Below are 16288 nucleotides of genomic sequence, written 5' to 3' on the forward strand. Positions count from 1 at the left end.
ATCCCTCCAGTCCTAGAGGTGACGGGCTCTGTGTCCCTGCTCCCGTCCCCTGATCCCTCCAGTCCTAGAGGTGACGGGCTCTGTGTCCCTGCTCCCGTCCCCTGATCCCTCCAGTCCTAGAGGTGACGGGCTCTGTGTCCCTGCTCCCGTCCCCTGATCCCTCCAGTCCTAGAGGTGACGGGCTCTGTATCCCTGCTCCCGTCCCCTGATCCCTCCAGTCCTAGAGGTGACGGGCTCTGTATCCCTGCTCCCGTCCCCTGATCCCTCCAGTCCTAGAGGTGCCGGGCTCTGTATCCCTGCTCCCGTCCCCTGATCCCTCCAGTCCTAGAGGTGCCGGGCTCTGTATCCCTGCTCCCGTCCCCTGATCCCTCCAGTCCTAGAGGTGCCGGGCTCTGTATCCCTGCTCCCGTCCCCTGATCCCTCCAGTCCTAGAGGTGCCGGGCTCTGTATCCCTGCTCCCGTCCCCTGATCCCTCCAGTCCTAGAGGTGCCGGGCTCTGTATCCCTGCTCCCGTCCCCTGATCCCTCCAGTCCTAGAGGTGACCGGCTCTGTCTCCCTGCTCCCGTCCCCTGATCCCTCCAGTCCTAGAGGTGCCGGGCTCTGTATCCCTGCTCCCGTCCCCTGATCCCTCCAGTCCTAGAGGTGCCGGGCTCTGTATCCCTGCTCCCGTCCCCTGATCCCTCCAGTCCTAGAGGTGCCGGGCTCTGTATCCCTGCTCCCGTCCCCTGATCCCTCCAGTCCTAGAGGTGCCGGGCTCTGTATCCCTGCTCCCGTCCCCTGATCCCTCCAGTCCTAGAGGTGCCGGGCTCTGTATCCCTGCTCCCGTCCCCTGATCCCTCCAGTCCTAGAGGTGCCGGGCTCTGTACCCCTGCTCCCGTCCCCTGATCCCTCCAGTCCTAGAGGTGCCGGGCTCTGTATCCCTGCTCCCGTCCCCTGATCCCTCCAGTCCTAGAGGTGCCGGGCTCTGTATCCCTGCTCCCGTCCCCTGATCCCTCCAGTCCTAGAGGTGCCGGGCTCTGTACCCCTGCTCCCGTCCCCTGATCCCTCCAGTCCTAGAGGTGCCGGGCTCTGTACCCCTGCTCCCGTCCCCTGATCCCTCCAGTCCTAGAGGTGCCGGGCTCTGTACCCCTGCTCCCGTCCCCTGATCCCTCCAGTCCTAGAGGTGCCGGGCTCTGTATCCCTGCTCCCGTCCACTGATCCCTCCAGTCCTAGAGGTGCCGGGCTCTGTATCCCTGCTCTTGTCCCCTGATCCCTCCAGTCCTAGAGGTGCCGGGCTCTGTATCCCTGCTCCCGTCCCCTGATCCCTCCAGTCCTAGAGGTGCCGGGCTCTGTATCCCTGCTCCCGTCCCCTGATCCCTCCAGTCCTAGAGGTGCCGGGCTCTGTATCCCTGCTCCCGTCCCCTGATCCCTCCAGTCCTAGAGGTGCCGGGCTCTGTATCCCTGCTCCCGTCCCCTGATCCCTCCAGTCCTAGAGGTGCCGGGCTCTGTATCCCTGCTCCCGTCCCCTGATCCCTCCAGTCCTAGAGGTGCCGGGCTCTGTATCCCTGCTCCCGTCCCCTGATCCCTCCAGTCCTAGAGGTGCCGGGCTCTGTGTCCCTGCTCCCGTCCCCTGATCCCTCCAGTCCTAGAGGTGACGGGCTCTGTGTCCCTGCTCCCGTCCCCTGATCCCTCCAGTCCTAGAGGTGACGGGCTCTGTGTCCCTGCTCCCGTCCCCTGATCCCTCCAGTCCTAGAGGTGACGGGCTCTGTATCCCTGCTCCCGTCCCCTGATCCCTCCAGTCCTAGAGGTGCCGGGCTCTGTATCCCTGCTCCCGTCCCCTGATCCCTCCAGTCCTAGAGGTGCCGGGCTCTGTATCCCTGCTCCCGTCCCCTGATCCCTCCAGTCCTAGAGGTGCCGGGCTCTGTATCCCTGCTCCCGTCCCCTGATCCCTCCAGTCCTAGAGGTGCCGGGCTCTGTATCCCTGCTCCCGTCCCCTGATCCCTCCAATCCTTCTTGTAGTGTAATCTTGAATATTAGTCACTGATATTATAATATCAAGCATTTCCTGTTAATCTAGATGCATCTGTAAGGATTTTGTTAATCTCTGCACTTCCTTTCAAGTAGCTGCAGAATAAGAAGCCCTTTGGCCAGGCTTTATAGAATTCACCTGATGCTTTTTTTTTTTTTTTTTCAATATTTTGGGCTGTAATATTTTAGCTTCCAGGGGATCTCCAAGTCAGTGCGGTGCCTGTGAAAAGTTTTTTGGGGTATGGGGGGGTGGGCAGGGGAGGTAGATGTCCCTTTCATCCTGCCATCTTTCCCACCCCCTCCCGAATCCCAGGAGGCGCGTTTCCCTCACAGAACTGGAGATCCTGGAGAGAAGCCCGGCAGATGGGGAGCGGCTCCTCCGCCTCCCGGCGTTCGTCCCTCCCTGCTGGGCTGACACCCGCTGCTGCTGCTGACTTCATGATATGTCCAAGGCTGTTTCCTGGGCGGTGGGCCACGTGTATTAAGGACGTGCTCGCTGGACCTGGCATTGGACTCCGTTCTTCCCGGGGGGGGGGAGGGACAGGGGGAGAGGGGGCGGGCGACTGCCTGCATATCTCGGACGCTCGCGTTGGGGAGGCAGGATCCGCCGGTCCTGCTCCGAAGGGACCTGCACATTCAGGACATGGGCGGGGCGGCCCCAGTGCAGATGCCTCCCTGTCCCTTGGAAATGATGAGCGGAGCCCGGGGTGGGGGGGGGGGAGGGCTGGAGAGCTCCCCTCCTGTCAGGCTCATGACCCTGGGGGAGCAGGAGGCCAAGCAGACAGGGACTAGAAAGGAGGGATGGCGTTACGGTGTCCCTGCCGGTGGCGGTGGCTTCTGCTCATCACTCTGAGGGCCACAGGATGGAACCAGCGAGCCCCCTGTTGTCTGGGCTCCTGTGTCCGGGGGCTCACCGGGGAGGGGGACTCACCCTTTTCCGGCCTCCTCTCTTTCAGTTCGAGCAGCTGGCCTTCCTGTGGATGGAGCGGCAGAAGTCCGGCGGGAACTACAGCCGCTACCGGGCGCAGACGGAGAAGCACGTGGTCCTGTGCGTCAGCTCGCTGAAGATTGACCTGCTCATGGACTTCCTGAACGAGTTCTACGCCCACCCCCGCTTGCAGGTGAGCACGGGGGGGGGGGGGGGGTGGGGGGTGGAAACTGATTTACAGAGTAAGACTTGTTCCGCTTAAGGAACCGTTCCCTTAGTCCTGTGCCCTGAGAAGACCTGAGTGATATCCACAGGTGAGAAGCACTCGGCCTTACCTGGGCAGGTGAGGAGCTCCTGGTGACCCCCTGGACAGGTGAGGAGCTCCTGGTGACCCCCTGGGCAGGTGAGAAGCTCCTGGTGACCCCCTGGGCAGGTGAGACGTTCCTGGTGACCCCCTGGGTAGATGAGAAGCTCCTTTGCTGTACCTGGTCAGGTGAAGAGCTCCTGCTGACCCCCTGGACAGGTGAGAAGCTCCTGGTGACCCCCTGGGCAGGTGAGACGTTCCTGGTGACCCCCTGGGTAGATGAGAAGCTCCTTTGCTGTACCTGGTCAGGTGAAGAGCTCCTGCTGACCCCCTGGACAGGTGAGAAGCTCCTGGTGACCCCCTGGGCAGGTGAGACGTTCCTGGTGACCCCCTGGGTAGATGAGAAGCTCCTTTGCTGTACCTGGTCAGGTGAAGAGCTCCTGCTGACCCCCTGGACAGGTGAGAAGCTCCTGGTGACCCCCTGGGCAGGTGAGAAGCTCCTTTGCTGTACCTGGGCAGGTGAGGAGCTCCTGCTGACCCCCTGGACAGGTGAGAAGCTCCTGCTGACCCCCTGGACAGGTGAGAAGCTCCTGCTGATCCCCTGGGCAGGTGAGAAGCTCCTGGTGACCCCCTGGACAGGTGAGAAGCTCCTGGTGACCCCCTGGGCAGGTGAGAAGCTCCTTTGCTGTACCTGGGCACGTGAGGTGCTCCTAATGATTCCCTGCTCTGTTCTGGGGGATGGATAGGGAATGCCATCCTGGGAGGGGGGAGAGTGAGAGCCGGATCCTCCACCTGCCACCGGCTGGATTCTGGGAAGCGGTGCCCAGTGAAACAGAACTGCATCGCTGCCTCTCCTCTCCTGGCCCTGCATGTGCACGGGTGCCGAATTAAAACAGCTTCTGCCCGGGCTTTCTAATTATCCGGCTCCGTCTGGGGACGCTGCCGTCTGCTGCATACGGCTGTGGTTTGGAAGAGGGGTGGGGGAGCCGGGGAGGCCCCTGAAGGATGATCCCGAGTTCCTGATCCGAGGGTGGCGGGGGGGGGGGGGGGGTGGATCCGCCTGGCCTGGCAGAGGGCATGGGGTCAGAGCGAGGAGCAGAGCGAGGAGCCCTGCACCCCGCTGATGGCCAGGGGAGGCAGTAAGCAGAGCCCACCCCCCTGCCCCGCAGCCTGGTGCATTATTACCCCCGCCGAGCCGGCTCGGTCCCAGGGAGGGCGCCGTTCCTCCGTCTTCGTAGCTCCGGTGCGCGTTTTGAGTGGATCCTCCGGGAAGGAGAGAGGAGCGGCTTGCAATTCTGCGATCCCCCTCCCCCTCCCCCGTGGCTGTTTTTGTTTTTGTTTTAATAAACATCCTAATTGCTGTACGCGTGCGAGCGCCGGAGGCGGCTCCGGATGGTGAGCGGGCGGCAGACACCTGCTGTTTATCGGCAGAGACGCAGAAATCTCTCGCAGCGCAGGTGGTCAGGACGCAGGCAGCTGCCACAGCTCGGCTGCCAGAAGCACCCAGGAGCCCGATGACTGCGTCCCCTCCGGGTCTTCCTCCGGGCTCTCCTTCCCTGTCCGCTGATGCAGTTCACTTCCTTTTGCGTTTTGTTTTTCTTGCTGCTGTTTTGGGGAATAAAAGTGTGTGCGATTCATTATGGTCCCTGCCCCCCTGATTTTAAAAACTGTTCCTCCCTGAGACTACGCTTCAGCTCTCCATGCTGTATTCATGCTTTACGTGTATCAGGGTGAAGCCTGATTGGGTCTCTGATGAAGATCCGCTCTTCAGCTGTCTGTGCTGTATTCATGCTTTACGTGTATCAGTGAGATGCCTGCATGGGGCTCTGATGAAGATCCGCTCTTCAGCTGTCTGTGCTGTATTCATGCTTTACATGTATCAGTGTGACGCCTGCACGGGGCTCTGATGAAGATCTGCTCTTCAGCTGTCTGTGCTGTATTCATGCTTTACATGTATCAGTGTGACGCCTGCACGGGGCTCTGATGAAGATCTGCTCTTCAGCTGTCTGTGCTGTATTCATGCTTTACGTGTATCAGTGAGATGCCTGCATGGGGCTCTGATGAAGATCCGCTCTTCAGCCGTCTGTGCTGTATTCATGCTTTACGTGTATCAGTGAGATGCCTGCATGGGGCTCTGATGAAGATCCGCTCTTCAGCCGTCTGTGCTGTATTCATGCTTTGCGTGTATCAGTGTGACGCCTGCATCGGGCTCTGATGAAGATCTGCTCTTCAGCTGTCTGTGCTGTATTCATGCTTTACATGTATCAGTGTGACGCCTGCACGGGGCTCTGATGAAGATCTGCTCTTCAGCTGTCTGTGCTGTATTCATGCTTTACGTGTATCAGTGTGACGCCTGCATGGGGCTCTGATGAAGATCTGCTCTTCAGCTGTCTGTGCTGTATTCATGCTTTACGTGTATCAGTGTGACACCTGCATGGGGCTCTGATGAAGATCTGCTCTTCAGCTGTCTGTGCTGTATTCATGCTTTATGTGTATCAGTGTGACGCCTGCATGGGGCTCTGATGAAGATCTGCTCTTCAGCTGTCTGTGCTGTATTCATGCTTTACGTGTATCAGTGTGACGCCTGCATGAGGCTCTGATGAAGATCCGTTCTTCAGCTGTCTGTGCTGTATTCATGCTTTACGTGTATCAGTGTGACGCCTGCATGAGGCTCTGATGAAGATCCGTTCTTCAGCTGTCTGTGCTGTATTCATGCTTTATGTGTATCAGTGTGACGCCTGCATGAGGCTCTGATGAAGATCCGTTCTTCAGCTGTCTGTGCTGTATTCATGCTTTATGTGTATCAGTGTGACGCCTGCATGGGGCTCTGATGAAGATCTGTATTCATGCTTCATGTTTTCCTGAATAAATAAATGCGTATCAGTGTGACGCCTGCTGGAAAACGTTCTGAGGATACTGTGACTAGGATTAATGGGGATTTGGGTTTGCTTTCTAAGCGGTTTTGTAACGCTGGTTTACTTTTGAGTATGGGGAAAGCAGCGTGGTTGATAGGACGGGTGGAACTGAGGGCCAGCTGAAGAGGAAAGAGCCGGTCAGTGGGATTCTGAGTCCTGTATTTCTGAGGTAGCGCAGCAAATACTTTTCAAACTTCGTTTACTGAGGAGGCTTCGGGGATGCCGGCCTTTGGCAGTGTTTTTCGGTTCGTGGTTCAGGCTTTTATCTTGCCAGTTAAGTGCATTCGTGGGCTGCAGGTTATGCGCAGCGTGTGGCAGCGAGTCTGATTGATGGCTTTTCCTTGCAGAATTAGTGCAGCTCCGATGGCCTCCCACTTCAGGGAAGAGGAGTACAAACCTAATTAATGCGCGAAGCGACTTACAGCAGCTGGTAGAGGTTTATGGGCCCAGGAGATGTGTCCGCTCAGCATCAGAGAGTTCATTTAGTGTTTAGGGGGCACCGAGACGCCCAGCTGGGAAGGAAGAGCTTTTTTATTTCCCCTCATAGGCCCCTGAGTTGTGGAACCCGGCACCGAGGGAGTTGTGGATGGAGGCAAATCACCTCCTTTTTTGGAAGAAGGTGAAATCTTGGCTCTTCCCATGTTAGAACCTGTAAGCAAGCAGTATTTGTTAATCCTCTGGCCCAGTGCAGGTAATTTGAAGTAATTATTAATTTTTATTTGATTTGTATTTTCGCTTTTATTTGTTTGATTTATTATCGTGGTGTTTTATTGTTTGCTTTATTGAGGTGTATATTGATTTGTTTACATTTGTTGTACACCGCACCGACCAGGGATTCCCTGAGTGAGCGGTTAATAAGAATGAAGAAATAAACTGTGGCTCTAATGATCAACAGCCCCTTGCCCTGATTTCCTTAGATTTGCAATGCTGAGGACCGGGGAGGAGGAGGATAGTAAAATTTAAAAAAAGAGAAAAACCTCAGCAGCTCGCCTCACTTTTGTTCAGATATTTGTTTGCTACTTAATTATAAGTTTTATTTTTTTGCTGAGTGCTACTGTTGTAAACTGATCTTGTGTAATTGGAGAAGATCTGTCAGGTGTTTGAGTAAACAGGGAGGGGGGAAAAGCCAGCAGGGAGGAGAGGAAGAGGAGTCAAAGTCCTTTCCTCTCTCTGCTTTCTTCCTCTCCCCCCCCCCCCCCCCCACCTCAGATTAATTTCTTCACAGCGTAGCTGGGAAAGACTTTAAAAAAGGGCGCTGATGGTGTCAGTAAGGGGATACTTTAACCATCTTCTGCCCTTCTCCACCCCCTCAACTTTTACCATACAGGATTACTACGTCGTCATCCTCTGCCCAACCGAGATGGACCTGCAGGTGCGCAGGGTCGTACAGATCCCACTCTGGTCTCAGAGGGTCATCTACCTTCAAGGGTCAGTGCTGAAGGACCAGGACCTCATGAGAGCAAAGTGAGCTTTTACTGCTGTAGCACAAGGCTGTGCATCCATCACACAGGTAGCGGGCAGCGAGCCCCCTGGCGCGCCCCCCCCCCCCCCCCCACATACCAGGAGGCTGTGCATCCATCACATAGGTAGCGGGCAGTGAGCCCACCCATACCAGGAGGCTGGGCACCCTTTCACAGGTAGGGGGCAGTGAGCCCCCTGGCACCCCCCCCCCCCCCCACCCATATCAGGAGGCTGGGCATCCATCACACAGGTAGGGGGCAGTGAGCCCCCTGCATTTCTGTTATCCCAGAGCAGCCAGCTTTCCTGATTCGGTAACGTGGGGTCCAGATATTGCCCCGGACTCTTCTTCAGTCATTTTGTCCTTTGGCAGGTGCAGGGGGTTATGTATGGTGTGAGGATGGGGATTGCTGATATAGCACAGCCAGGACACCAGTGCCATGCACCCACTCAGCGTGATGCCCCTAGCCGGCCTGTCCCTTATGCATTTTCTCACCCCCCCCCCCCTTTCTTTATCTGGTGTAATGTTTATTCTTTCCTTTCTTGACCCCCCCTCCTCCCTGTCTCCACGCCACGTTCTCTCCTGGCGGCTGTGGCTGAAGAATGGACGACGCGGAGGCCTGCTTCATCCTCAGTAACCGCTTTGAGGTGGACCGGATCGCTGCGGTACGTGCGGGCTGGGGGTTGTATGGTCTCCCTTCCCTCCTGCACCCGTGCATGTCACGTCCAGATATTAGAGGAGAACTGTGTGACACTTGTGCAGATGTTAGAGGAGAACTGTGTGTCACTTGTGCAGATATTAGAGGAGAACTGTGTGTCACTTGTCCAGATATTAGAGGGGAACTGCGTGTCACTTGTCCAGATATTAGAGGAGAACTGTGTGTCACGTCCAGATATTAGAGGAGAACTGTGTGACACTTGTGCAGATATTAGAGGAGAACTGTGTGACACTTGTGCAGATATTAGAGGAGAACTGTGTGTCACTTGTGCAGATATTAGAGGGAACGTGTAGGTCACTTGTGCAGATATTAGAGGAGAACTGTGTGTCACTTGTGCAGATATTAGAGGAGAACTGTGTGTCACTTGTACAGATTAGAGGGGAACTGTGTGTCACTTGTGCAGATATTAGAGGAGAACTGTGTGTCACTTGTACAGATTAGAGGGGAACTGTGTGTCACTTGTGCAGATATTAGAGGAGAACTGTGTGTCACTTGTGCAGATATTAGAGGGGAACTGTGTGTCACTTGTGCAGATATTAGAGGAGAACTGTGTGTCACTTGTGCAGATATTAGAGGGGAACTGTGTGTCACTTGTGCAGATATTAGAGGGAACGTGTGGGTCACTTGTGCAGATATTAGAGGAGAACTGTGTGTCACTTGTGCAGATATTAGAGGGAACGTGTGGGTCACTTGTGCAGATATTAGAGGAGAACTGTGTGTCACTTGTGCAGGTATTAGAGGGGAACTGTGTGTCACTTGTGCAGATATTAGAGGGGAACTGTGTGTCGCTTGTTTAGCTGTGGGGCAGGAAATGGGTGTCCCTGGTTTTGCCATTAAGCTCCTGAATTTGTTCGCTCTGCAGGATCACCAAACTATTCTGAGGGCCTGGGCAGTGAAGGACTTTGCCCCCAGCTGCCCCCTCTACGTTCAGATTCTGAAGCCAGAGAACAAATTCCACATCAAGTTTGCAGGTAAAGCTGGTCCCCAGGTCTTCCAGCCTCCCGCAGCCCTCACCCTCGCTGGTCCTGAGGATCCCAGCAAGGATCCCCAGAGCGCGGCTGGTTCCCGACCCAGCGAGATTACTCGGGACCCAGCAGGGTTCCTGCAGACCAGTCTGGGCGCAGATCAGATACCCCTCCCTCACCCCCACCCCCCAACCATCCTCGCTCGGCCACTCACGGTCTCCGTCTCTGTCCCTTCTTTCCCCGTACAGATCACGTGGTGTGCGAGGAGGAGTTTAAATACGCCATGCTGGCCCTGAACTGCGTCTGCCCCGCCACGTCGACCCTGATCACGCTGCTGATCCACACCTCCCGGGGGCAGTAAGTAAGCCCGCGGCGAAGCCCGGCGGGGGCGCAGTCTGTCTCGTCCCCCCCCCCCCGGGGTGAGCGGGGGAAGGGGGGCGTGGCAGGGATGGACGTACAATGGCTGGGACACCTCCCCTCTCCATTTCCCCAGGGGGGGGCTGGAGTCACTTCTGGCAATAGGGAAAGAGGGTTTCATCAAACACGGGGGGGGGGGGGATGATAGATGCACCCGTCCCTAGAACCCCAGGACGCCTGGGTACTGTGGTGCACAGGGCGAGGGCTCAGCTTGCGTGGAGCCTCGAGAGATGTCTCTTGTGGGCACAGGAAGGGTTGGTCCTGCAGCGGATGCTGACGTCTACTTTTCTCCCCCCCCGTAGGGATGGAACGTCCTCCCCTGAGGAATGGCAGCGATCCTACAGCCGCTGCTCGGCCAACGAGGTCTACCACATCAGGCTGGGCGACAGCAAGTTCTTTGGGGACTACGAGGGGAAGAGCTTCACCTACGCCTCCTTCCACGCCCACAAAAAGTAAGGCAGCGGCGGGCAGTGATCTCCAGAGGGGAGGGGGTAAGAGGTGGAAGGCTCCGGGGGGGGGGGGGGTCTCTTTCCTCGGGGATTAATGCTCCATCCCAGGGGTCTCGGACACCCCCTCAACCTCCCCCCCCCCAACCTCAGGGCGATCCATCTCAGGGGTCTCGGACACCCTCCCTCCTCACTAACCTCAGGACGATCCATTTCAGGGGTCTCGGACACCCCCCACCACCCCTAACCTCAGGGCGATCCATCTCAGGGGTCTCGGACACCCCCCACCACCCCTAACCTCAGGGCGATCCATCTCAGGGGTCTCGGACACATCCCCCCACCCCCCTAACCTCAGGGCGATCCATCTCAGGGGTCTCGGACACATCCCCCCACCCCCCTAACCTCAGGGTGATCCATCTCAGGGGTCTCGGACCCCCCTAACCTCAGGGCAATCCATCTCAGGGGTCTCAGACACCCCCCACCCACCCCCCCCTAACCTCAGGGTGATCCATCTCAGGGGTCTCGGACCCCCCCTAACCTCAGGGCAATCCATCTCAGGGGTCTCAGACACCCCCCCCCCCCCCCCCCTAACCTCAGGGTGCTCCATCTCAGGGGTCTCGGACATCCCCCACCCCCCCTAACCTCAGGGCGATCCATCTCAGGGGTCTCGGACATCCCCCACCCCCCCTAACCTCAGGGCGATCCATCTCAGGGGTCTCGGCTCCCACCCCCACCCCTAACCTCAGGGCGATCCATCTCAGGGGTCTCACACACCCCCCACCCACCCCCCCTAACCTCAGGGTGATCCATCTCAGGGGTCTCGGACCCCCCTAACCTCAGGGCAATCCATCTTGGGGGGGGGGGTCCTGTGCGCCTTCCTGCCCTCACTGACCCCCAGTGCCTGCCGCTCCGTCCTCCTCCCGCAGGTACGGGGTGTGCCTGATCGGGGTCTGCCAGGAGAGCAAGAGCAGCATCCTGCTGAACCCCGGGCCCTGCCACATCATGGCCGCCTCGGACACCTGCTTCTACATCAACGTCTCCAAGGAGGAGAACTCTGCCTTCGTCTTCAAGCAGCAGGAGCAGTGCCAGCGCCGCAGCCTCTCCAAGACCGTCTACCACGGGCTGACGCGGCTGCCTGTGCACAGCATCATCGCCAGCATGGGTGAGGAGGGGGCGCCGGGGGTCTCGTCTGCCTCGTCCGGCAGAATAATTCCTGTCTGTTAATATTTTATTCCTATCCTACCTTTTTTTTTTTTTCTTGTTGGCATTTCAAAGCGTTTTACGTTCAGGTACCGCCCGGCAAATTCTCACGGCGCTACCTTTCAGCCTCATTCTTCTCCATGCGGACGGCGATGCATTGTTTTGGGTGGTTTGGTTTTTTTAAATAAATAATCTGGTTAGGCGCAGGCAGGCACATTTTTTTATCTGGTAGGGAGTCGTCCGTCAAAAGTCTGCGGCTACTTCTTAGCTGGAGTTTTTTTTAAAGTGGACTTAAGCGCACTTTGAAAATCCGCGGAGGCGCGCTGGAGCTGGCGCCGATCTCCCCTCCCGGAGCGCCATGCGCGATCCACTGACCCCCTGATCCCCTGACCCCCTGACCCCCCCCCCCCCCCCCGTCTTCCGAGCCGCGCCAGTCACCGGCGCAAGGTGAGTGAGGGAGGGGTCTCTCCACGGCTGGCGTGCGCACCGTCCTTCTCCGCACGGTTCTCGCGTCGCCCGGTCCCCGAACGCCCGCTGCGGCTGCCGGAGCCGCCGGCGCGCCGGGCCAGCCGGGAAGGGGGAGGAAGCCGAGTACGGGTTTCTGCTGGCCAGTGGTCTCAAAAAAGTCTCCCCTGTGGTTTGTTTTCTTCCTTTCCCTTCATGGCTGCGGCAGGCACGGTGGCCATGGACTTGCAGGACTCCGGCAGCAGCCCCGACAGCGTGGAGGACGCGGCGCTGAGCCTCCCAGCCGAGTCCGCTGCGGAGCAGTGCCGCAGCATCGCCCCCGTCCTGGAGGTGGTGGACGCCATCCCTGGCAACACCTTTGACCTCCTCAGTGACCAGTCGGAGGACGAGACCAATGACCAGTCGGAGGACGAGGAGCTATGTGTGTCATCTGAGTAAGAGCCTTAGAGAACACGAGGGGGTGGGAAGGCTGCATCTAACCACAATGCACTTGGTATTTTCAGCCCCTGCGCTCTCTGCATTTCTCAGGAGTCTCCTCTGGTATTTCCAGCCCATGCGCTCTCTGCGTTTCTCAGGTGTCTCCTCTGGTATTTCCAGCCCATGCGCTCTCTGCGTTTCTCAGGTGTCTCCTCTGGTATTTCCAGCCCCCGCGCTCTCCGCGTTTCTCAGGTGTCTCCTCTGGTATTTCCAGCCCCCGCGCTCTCTGCGTTTCTCAGGAGTCTCCTCTGGTATTTCCAGCCCCCGCGCTCTCTGCGTTTCTCAGGAGTCTCCTCTGGTATTTCCAGCCCCCGCGCTCTCTGCGTTTCTCAGGAGTCTCCTCTGGTATTTTCAGCCCCCGCGCTCTCTGCGTTTCTCAGGAGTCTCCTCTGGTATTTCCAGCCCCCCGCGCTCTCTGCGTTTCTCAGGAGTCTCCTCTGGTATTTCCAGCCCCCACGCTCTCTGCGTTTCTCAGGAGTCTCCTCTGGTATTTCCAGCCCCCGCGCTCTCTGCGTTTCTCAGGAGTCTCCTCTGGTATTTCCAGCCCCCGCGCTCTCTGCGTTTCTCAGGAGTCTCCTCTGGTATTTCCAGCCCCCGCGCTCTCTGCGTTTCTCAGGAGTCTCCTCTGGTATTTCCAGCCCCCGCGCTCTCTGCGTTTCTCAGGAGTCTCCTCTGGTATTTCCAGCCCCCGCGCTCTCTGCGTTTCTCAGGAGTCTCCTCTGGTATTTCCAGCCCCCGCGCTCTCTGCGTTTCTCAGGAGTCTCCTCTGGTATTTTCAGCCCCCGCGCTCTCTGCGTTTCTCAGGAGTCTCCTCTGGTATTTCCAGCCCCCGCGCTCTCTGCGTTTCTCAGGAGTCTCCTCTGGTATTTCCAGCCCCCGCGCTCTCTGCGTTTCTCAGGAGTCTCCTCTGGTATTTCCAGCCCCTGCGCTCTCTGCGTTTCTCAGGAGTTTCCCCTGGTATTTTCAGCCCCTGCTCTCTCTGCATTTCTCAGGAGTCTCCTCTGGTATTTTCAGCCCCTGCGCTCTCTGCATTTCTCAGGAGTCTCCTCTGGTATTTCCAGCCCCTGCCCTCTCTGCATGTCTCAGGAGTCTCCTCTGGTGTTTCCAGCCCCTGCGCTCTCTGCATTTCTCAGGAGTCTTCTCTGGTATTTCCAGCCCCTGCTCTCTCTGCATTTCTCAGGAGTCTCCTCTGGTATTTCCAGCCCATGCGCTCTCTGCGTTTCTCAGGTGTCTCCTCTGGTATTTCCAGCCCATGCGCTCTCTGCGTTTCTCAGGTGTCTCCTCTGGTATTTCCAGCCCCCGCGCTCTCCGCGTTTCTCAGGTGTCTCCTCTGGTATTTCCAGCCCCCGCGCTCTCTGCGTTTCTCAGGAGTCTCCTCTGGTATTTCCAGCCCCCGCGCTCTCTGCGTTTCTCAGGAGTCTCCTCTGGTATTTCCAGCCCCCGCGCTCTCTGCGTTTCTCAGGAGTCTCCTCTGGTATTTTCAGCCCCCGCGCTCTCTGCGTTTCTCAGGAGTCTCCTCTGGTATTTCCAGCCCCCGCGCTCTCTGCGTTTCTCAGGAGTCTCCTCTGGTATTTCCAGCCCCCGCGCTCTCTGCGTTTCTCAGGAGTCTCCTCTGGTATTTCCAGCCCCCGCGCTCTCTGCGTTTCTCAGGAGTCTCCTCTGGTATTTCCAGCCCCCGCGCTCTCTGCGTTTCTCAGGAGTCTCCTCTGGTATTTCCAGCCCCCGCGCTCTCTGCGTTTCTCAGGAGTCTCCTCTGGTATTTCCAGCCCCCGCGCTCTCTGCGTTTCTCAGGAGTCTCCTCTGGTATTTCCAGCCCCCGCGCTCTCTGCGTTTCTCAGGAGCCTCCTCTGGTATTTCCAGCCCCCGCGCTCTCTGCGTTTCTCAGGAGTCTCCTCTGGTATTTTCAGCCCCCGCGCTCTCTGCGTTTCTCAGGAGTCTCCTCTGGTATTTCCAGCCCCTGCGCTCTCTGCGTTTCTCAGGAGTCTCCTCTGGTATTTCCAGCCCCCGCGCTCTCTGCGTTTCTCAGGAGTCTCCTCTGGTATTTCCAGCCCCTGCGCTCTCTGCGTTTCTCAGGAGTTTCCCCTGGTATTTTCAGCCCCTGCTCTCTCTGCATTTCTCAGGAGTCTCCTCTGGTATTTTCAGCCCCTGCGCTCTCTGCATTTCTCAGGAGTCTCCTCTGGTATTTCCAGCCCCTGCCCTCTCTGCATGTCTCAGGAGTCTCCTCTGGTGTTTCCAGCCCCTGCGCTCTCTGCATTTCTCAGGAGTCTTCTCTGGTATTTCCAGCCCCTGCTCTCTCTGCATTTCTCAGGAGTCTCCTCTGGTATTTCCAGCCCCTTCGCTCTCTGCATTTCTCAGGAGTTTCCCCTGGTATTTTCAGCCCCTGCTCTCTCTGCATTTCTCAGGAGTCTCCTCTGGTATTTTCAGCCCCTGCTCTCTCTGCATTTCTCAGGCGTCTCCTCTGGTGTTTCCAGCCCCTGTGCTCTCTGCATTTCTCAGGAGTTTCCCCTGGTATTTTCAGCCCCTGCTCTCTCTGCATTTCTCAGGAGTCTCCTCTGGTATTTCCAGCCCCTTCGCTCTCTGCATTTCTCAGGAGTCTCCTCTGGTATTTCCAGCCCCTTCGCTCTCTGCATTTCTCAGGAGTCTCCTCTGGTGTTTCCAGCCCCTGTGCTCTCTGCATTTCTCAGGAGTCTCCTCTGGTGTTTCCAGCCCCTGCGCTCTCTGCATGTCTCAGGCGTCTCCTCTGGTATTTCCAGCCCCTTCGCTCTCTGCATTTCTCAGGAGTCTCCTCTGGTATTTCCAGCCCCTTCGCTCTCTGCATTTCTCAGGAGTCTCCTCTGGTATTTCCAGGCCCTGTGCTCTCTGCATTTCTCAGGAGTCTCCTCTGGTGTTTCCAGCCCCTGCGCTCTCTGCATTTCTCAGGCGTCTCCTCTGGTGTTTCCAGCCCCTGCCCTCTCTGCATGTCTCAGGAGTCTCCTCTGGTGTTTCCAGCCCCTGCACTCTCTGCATTTCTCAGGAGTCTCCTCTGGTATTTTCAGCCCCTGCGCACTCTCTGCATTTCTCAGGAGTCTCCTCTGGTATTTTCAGCCCCTGCTCTCTCTGCATTTCTCAGGCGTCTCCTCTGGTGTTTCCAGCCCCTGTGCTCTCTGCATTTCTCAGGAGTTTCTTCTGGTATTTTCAGCCCCTGCTCTCTCTGCATTTCTCAGGAGTCTCCTCTGGTATTTCCAGCCCCTTCGCTCTCTGCATTTCTCAGGAGTCTCCTCTGGTGTTTCCAGCCCCTGCGCTCTCTGCATTTCTCAGGCGTCTCCTCTGGTGTTTCCAGCCCCTGCGCTCTCTGCATGTCTCAGGCGTCTCCTCTGGTGTTTCCAGATGCCGGTTCTCTGTTAGCAGAATGATGCAAATGGGGCTGAGCCGTGCCAGGTGACAGGGGGGGCCAGCCAAGGGCCATCTTCTGGGGAGGGTTAGACCTGGTTATGGGCCAAGCTGTGTGCTTAGTGCAAACTGAGAGACAACGTAAAGGAGTTTGTTCCTAACCTTTCCAGCCCTGCCTTCCCCCACCCCCCAGCCCAGGAGCCTACGTCCTGTACCCCTGCCAACCGGAAGGACAGATCTCATTCACGACGTGTCTTACGGTGGCAAATTGCTTAATTATGACTGCAGGCTGAGATCAGAGCCAAACAGGACTCCCAGAGGAGGAAGTAACCCAAGGTCAGACGCCGCCCAAGGGCCGCGGGGGCCCCGTGTGACGGCCATCGTTCCGGGCGTGGCCGAGGAAGGGACCTTCTGGCTCCCTTCCCTTCAGCCCGGGCCGCCGCTCCCGTTCCAGGGCCAGGAGAAGCGCAAACAAGAGCCCTGGCAATCTTTTGTTTGCCATCTCGCACCTGCCGGATGGCGAGTCCTGCCCCGGCCGCCACGCCCCCCCCCCCCCCCCCCCCCCCGCCCTGGCTGCCATCTCGCGTCCTGCCTGGGAGCCACGGGCCTGGGGGGGGG

The 16288-nt window shown here is 57.9% G+C and overlaps 1 protein-coding gene across 1 annotated transcript in view; it reads left to right on the plus strand.

Annotated features, from left to right (window-relative positions):
* Nucleotides 1–2963: 2963 nt before the first annotated feature.
* Nucleotides 2964–16288, plus strand: part of LOC115082582 (potassium channel subfamily T member 2-like) — a gene marked incomplete at its 5' end in the record, with an annotated part of 39484 nt that continues 26159 nt past the window's right edge. The window contains 8 exon segments of the mRNA XM_029586799.1: nt 2964–3128; nt 7482–7618; nt 8215–8278; nt 9194–9302; nt 9545–9653; nt 10016–10165; nt 11086–11321; nt 12033–12258. Of these exon segments, the coding sequence (XP_029442659.1) occupies nt 2964–3128; nt 7482–7618; nt 8215–8278; nt 9194–9302; nt 9545–9653; nt 10016–10165; nt 11086–11321; nt 12033–12258 (1196 nt within the window).

Source organism: Rhinatrema bivittatum, unplaced genomic scaffold (assembly GCF_901001135.1).
Source record: "Rhinatrema bivittatum unplaced genomic scaffold, aRhiBiv1.1, whole genome shotgun sequence".
NCBI classification, from domain to species: domain Eukaryota; kingdom Metazoa; phylum Chordata; class Amphibia; order Gymnophiona; family Rhinatrematidae; genus Rhinatrema; species Rhinatrema bivittatum.